Source organism: Limanda limanda, chromosome 1 (assembly GCF_963576545.1).
Source record: "Limanda limanda chromosome 1, fLimLim1.1, whole genome shotgun sequence".
Taxonomy (NCBI): Eukaryota; Metazoa; Chordata; class Actinopteri; order Pleuronectiformes; family Pleuronectidae; genus Limanda; species Limanda limanda.
The window spans coordinates 4,703,997-4,709,996 of NC_083636.1; the positions used below are offsets into that span (position 1 = coordinate 4,703,997).

Below are 6,000 nucleotides of genomic sequence, written 5' to 3' on the forward strand. Positions count from 1 at the left end.
GGAGCTGGAGTCGGTGTGTGTGTGTGTGTGTGTGTTTGTGTGTCTGTGTGTGTCCTCCCAGACAGCGCACACACAAACAGGCCCCGCCTCCGCCCCGCCCCCTCCCTCAGAGAGACACACACAATGAGACCAGTACTGATCGGCTGCTTTTTATCAGAGGAAACAGTGAAAACACCAAGTCTCTCTGGTCTCAGCTGCTAAGAGATCAGAGCAAAAGCCGCAGTTGGTTTGAATTGAGCTTCAGTTATGTTAAGGCTGTAGATATATCGTTTTATTAATTTCAAAGTGGACTACTTCTTATTTTATACATTTCCCACAAATATGGGGAGGACTCAAATAAGCCTGCATAGTTCTGTGTTTCATTCATTTCAACGTGGGCCTTCACATTGCCAGTGTATTTTGTTCTTCCTCTTCATAAGAGTTTGTTTTTTTCCTTTGTTGTAACAGTTAAAAATAGCAATGAAATGTCAACAGTTTTCTTTGTTGTCGTTCTATAATTTCCTAAAGTAGAGTTTTATTATATATAGTGTAACTATATATAAACGTTATAAGCCTTGTTTTCAAATATGTTTTGCGGGTCCAGACAATTTGATTTGGGGGTAGAGGGGGCAAACGGCTCTTTTGATAGTACAGGTTGCAAACCCCTGGTTAATGATCTGAAGGACTGAAATTATTACTTGAAACATCAATATGTATTTGTCACATGTTGGTGTCTGGGTGGAACAGCCGTGAACAAAATGATGATCTTCTGCATAAAGGTCTCTTTGTGTTTTTTTATTGTCGCTGCTATTGCTTTGAGAGATATTTGTATTAAAGATCCTATTACAGTTCACATCTGTGTGCGGTTTGAGTCGTGTGCTGCCAGCTTCAATAAAACACTGTTTATTTGCAAAAGGCGATGATTAGTTTCAGCTTATCTCTGATGAACCAGACAGCGGCTTCTGAAATGATATATGATTATATATAAAAGTTGAAAACATAAAAACCTTTTTAATGACTTCACACATCAATATGTATTTGTCACATATTGGTGTTTGGGTGTAACAGTCAACAGTGACATGACTCATGATTAAGTGGAATACAAAAGTACAAACATTACTTTTTCGTAATATTTCCAATGAAACCTGGATGAGAACAATCAACCACACTCATGTATTAATCTCCCGTTTTTGCAGCAAAACTGGAATTAATAACTTAATAGAAGTTGTTTTTCAGAACAAACCTATTTGCAGTAATTATTTCTCTGTATAATGTCGCAGCCGCTCTCAACAAAATGAAAAGTATCTGTTCAGTATATTAAGAAAAGTAACCCTTTTATCTGAGGTTTCTTGATACAGCAGAACGAATGGAAGAAAGTAAATAATGCCGTTTATTAACTGGAGATGGGAAATTGTAGCTCAAATATTTGATATGAGATGGAAGAGGAAACGGAAAATGGATATTGTTTTTGAAAAAAACAAGGATAGAAGACAAGAGGAGGAGGAAGGAAGAACAAAATATGTGTTTACAGCAACTGTAAACTGTATCAACAGCCCAATACAATCCCAACAGTGAAACATGGTGGTGGCAGCATCATGCTGGGATGTTTTTGAGATGCAGGGACAGGACGACTGGTTGCAATTGAAGGAAAGATGAATGCGGCCAATTACAGAGATATCCTGGAAGAAAACCTCTTCCAGAGTGCTCTGGAACTCAGACTGGGCCGAAGGTTCACCTTCCAACAAGGCAATGACCCTAAGCAGACAGCTAAAATAAACAAAGGAGTGGCTTCGGAACAACTCTGTGACCATTCTTGACTGGCCCAGCCAGAGCCCTGACCTAAACCCAATTGAGCATCTCTGGAGAGACCTGAAAATGTCTGTCCACCAACGTTCACCATCCAACCTGACGGAACTGGAGAGGATCTGCAAGGAAGAATGGCAGAGGATCCCCAAATCCAGGTGTGAAAAACTTGTTACATCATTCCCAAGAAGACTCATGGCTGTACTGGCTCAAAAGGGTGCTTCTACTCAATACTGAGCAAAGGGTCTGAATACTTATGACCATGTGATATTTCAGGTTTTCTTTTTTAATAAATTTAGATAGATAGATAGATAGATTACTTTATTCATCCCCGAAGGGAAATTAAGTCGTCATAGCAGCCGGTATACTTGAATACAATAAAATACAATACAATAGAATTCAATAAAAAATATTGAGGTAGAAAGAATAAAAACAGAAACACAAGATTAATAGGTAGATAAGGTGCAGTGGCAAGATGATGGTAATAGTACTGATGATATGATGGTAATGTTATTGTTAGACAGTATTTAAAAATAGTACAGTATATATAGTATATAATATATAATATAAGATAATATATATTTATATATGATAGTAATTATACCAATATAATAGCAGTATATAGTAATAATGGCAGCAACAGTATATATAATAATAATAATAGTAATGTTATATTTGCAAAAATTTCTACATTTCTGTTTTTTTCTGTCAAGATTGATGAGAAATAAAATGAACTTTTTTGATTTTAGCAAATGGCTGCAATGAAACAGAGTGAAAAATTTAAAGGGGTCTGAATACTTTCCGTACCCTCTGTATGTTTATAAATGGCAGTGGCATGGCCACCCTGTACCTTGCACATGTTTAAATTAAAAACATGAATATATGAACCCGTGTAATATTTGAATAGCTTAGCATTGAATGCACAATATCAGGGTAGTTATGTTTATACATGGCCCTAGGCCCAGTTTAATATAAAACACAATTTTATACAATATATATAGTAGGGGGTCCCTGCTCCATCTCTCCACCTGTTTGGGGGTCCTTGGCTTGAAAAACGTTGAAGACCCCTGCCTTATTATATTCATAATAAATGTTTTTCTTTCACATTGTTTTTTATTAATGTTGCATAAGTAAATGTTGCCAAATTTGTTGCCAAACACTCACAAATTGTTGAGTGTTTGTTATGATGCAAGTTTATAGGCTGGTGTTAGAAAAGTTGAGCTTATCTTGACACGCAGCTCAAACACAGTCACACAACAAAACCACAACCACAACGCAGTTTGGCAACGCACTCGCCACAGTCCAAGCGAAGAGGAAACTTTTCGGTTGAAGCTTCGTATGTGTGAGAGCTGTGTTACTGACAAGCTGCTGTCAACATGTTTGTATTGTTAATGATCTAAAGCAGTGGACCCAAACTTTTTACAGTCCCGTACCCCTTCAGATATTCAATCTCCAGCTACGTACCCCCCAAAGCGCGTGCGATAGGACACGAAAGATTGTGAGCTATGCAAAACGCAAATCAAATATTTCCCGCTTACCCCCTGAACCACTTTGTGTACCCCTGGGGGTACACATACCCCAGTTTGGGAACCAATGATCTAAAGGACTGAAATTATGACTTGAAACATCAATATGTATTTGTCACATGTTGGAGTCTTGGTTTAACAGCCGTGAATAAAAAGACGATCTTCTGCATTCTGCTGTTGTCTCTGAATCGACGTGGTGATGATTTGTTGATGAGAAGATGCTCGACATTCGGATAAATTGCTGTGTAATTCAATTTATTGTGTTGTTGAGCGTTTGACTCGTGCTGGTTCATGCACATTTTCCATTTGGAGAGATATTTGTATTAAAGATCCTGTTACAGTTCAAATCCAGGTGCAGTTTGAGTTGTGTGTGTTGTCAGCTTCAATCAAACACTGTTTATTTCGAAAAAGGAGATCAGTAGTTTGGACTAATCTCTGATAAACAAGGCAGCGTCTTCTGAAATGTTTAAAACATGAAATTGACAAACAGCCTCAGACGACAAGAGAGAGTTGGAAGAAAACTGGGAGAAATGAGCTTTACTCAGAAAGACTGAGCAGAGGACTCATGGAATTAGTTATGAAAACAGAGAATGGAGTGACTGAAGGAGGTGCAGCAACCAAACCATTAATTTCTTTCTTTCTTTATATGATTATATATTAGTTGAAAATATAAAAACCTTTTTCTTGTTCAAGGAAAAAGAAAAGAAACAGAGTTATTCAGCTTTTTTTAATGACTTCACTCACAATTAAGTGGAATACAAACGTACATACATTACTTTTTAACAATATTTCCAATGAAACCTGGATGAGAACAACTTACCACACTCATGTATCAATCTCCTAGTTTTGCATCAATACTGAAGAAACCCACTTTATTTTATTATATATATATATAATTTTATCTTTAAATGTCTCTTTTTCTTTAGTTATAATACAGCACAATACACTGGCCACTGTAAGAAATCACACTTTTACAGATAAAGAGTAGAAAGTTCCACAGTATGAATCCTCTCTCTCACCCAGTTAACATCGCTGTGTGGTCACTGAGCTGCTGAACTATGACTTCACAGAAAAGTTAAGCGCGTAGGAGTTTTTTTCTTGAATGTTGGTTCCTGTTTGAATCTCTGATGCTTCATATAAGGAGGACCTGAACTTTGAGCTGGAGCTGTGTCTGAAGGTCTTGACTCGTAGGATGAACGCCCTCCAGACTCTGTTTCTCTTGGCCACCGGCCTCTCTGTGGGTGAGTACAACTTCACAGAAAGCTTCACCCCCCCATCTCCCTTTTGGAGAAATACAGTATTTGTGATTCATCTGCATGTGCGGCGATTGATGCTCCTTCTAGTCCTGTATAACCAGATCTTTCATCCTTCCAGCTTGCTGTGGTCCAAGGGCACCAATCCAAAGGAGGGCGCTTAACCAGTTCAGGACAGAAATCCAGTGCCTGATGTCTGACAGCTCGCCGGTTTTGGACTACTATGACTACGGCTGCTACTGTGGATATGGCGGCTCTGGCACACCTGTGGACGAGCTGGACAGGTTGTGATTCATTCACTCTCTCTCTCTCTCTCTGTCATGAAATAAAAACGCCTTTTCTCCCTGTCTGAACACTTGTGTTGTCAAACCTGCAGGTGCTGCCAAGTGCATGACAAGTGTTATGGTGACGCCATGCAGCACAACGCATGCTGGCCCATCATCGACAACCCTTACACCGAGTTCTACGCCTACAGATGTGCCAAACAAAGCAAGATGATCACCTGTGGCAGTGAGTCCACCGAGACCAGCGTGAGGTTATTAAAGAAGAAGAAATAACCTCCTAACCACCTTGTGCACTTTCTTCTCCTCAGAGAACAACGACGCATGTGAGATGTTCATCTGCGAGTGTGACGGGAAGGCTGCCGAGTGTTTCGCCAGATCGCCTTATAACCCCGAGAACAAGCGACTGCCCAGTGAACGATGTCAATAGAAGACTTCTGCAGTTAATCGAACGCAGGATCTACTCCCACACACGACACACTCATCACTGAGCTCTCAGGAGCGGCAGCAGCTTGTTTCGTACGCTCATTGAAATACTCACACTGACTTTGTACTGTCACATTCTCAAGGTCATGGTTTTCTTTTCTCCTTTCTCTGTGCTGCGTCTCTATTTTTCGCTGTGGATCTGTATCCTGACATGAAACACCAGTAGATCTGCATCTCTACTGATGCCCAGTTATTCACCAGTATGATCCGAACTCAAGTTTCCACTAGAGGGCGCTCTCATGTAGCTCTTTCTTCACTTGCTTGCTGAAAGTAGTTTATAGACTGTAGACTTTAATATTGGCAAATTAATCAAATTATACAAATGCTTGCAGTACTCAATAAAGAAGATACAAACAATTATTCAGTTTCTGTGTGTGAATTTATAGAGCTTTTATATTATTTGTAAAGTATTCAGTTGTATATTATTTTATGGCTTGGTTGATGATGTCATCTTAATAAAGTTGCAGTGTTGTGGTCCGTTGCCATTTCAGTCAAGTGTCCGAGCACATTGCTAGTTTGGACCAAGACGACGTAGTTGAGACCACAGCAAATTATTATGTTATCATGAATTAACTTGGTCTAAACTTTAAAATAACTGCACTACGATAGTAAACATTTATTTTTGGGTAGAATGTACACACATTGTATGTATCCTGATCAGGTTCAATGTTC

At 39.0% G+C, this 6,000-nt stretch overlaps 1 protein-coding gene across 1 annotated transcript; it reads left to right on the forward strand.

Moving 5' to 3' along the window:
• Positions 1–4,448: 4,448 nt before the first annotated feature.
• LOC133020461 (phospholipase A2-like) lies at positions 4,449–5,688 on the forward strand. Its single transcript, XM_061087066.1, has 4 exons — positions 4,449–4,549; positions 4,683–4,845; positions 4,938–5,071; positions 5,154–5,688. The coding sequence occupies exons 1-4, from the start codon at positions 4,501–4,503 to the stop codon at positions 5,270–5,272; spliced, it is 465 nt and encodes a 154-aa protein (XP_060943049.1). The 5' UTR covers positions 4,449–4,500; the 3' UTR covers positions 5,273–5,688.
• Positions 5,689–6,000: the final 312 nt, after the last annotated feature.

What these genes read in the sequence shown, in the direction of transcription:
- LOC133020461 (XM_061087066.1), top strand. Translation starts at nt 4,501, where the DNA reads ATGAACGCCCTCCAGACTCTGTTTCTCTTGGCCACCGGCCTCTCTGTG. An exon ending in GGCCACCGGCCTCTCTGTGG is followed by an intron (nt 4,550 to 4,682) that starts GTGAGTACAACT and finishes TCATCCTTCCAG; the next exon opens with CTTGCTGTGGTCCAAGGGCA. An exon ending in CCTGTGGACGAGCTGGACAG is followed by an intron (nt 4,846 to 4,937) that starts GTTGTGATTCAT and finishes TCAAACCTGCAG; the next exon opens with GTGCTGCCAAGTGCATGACA.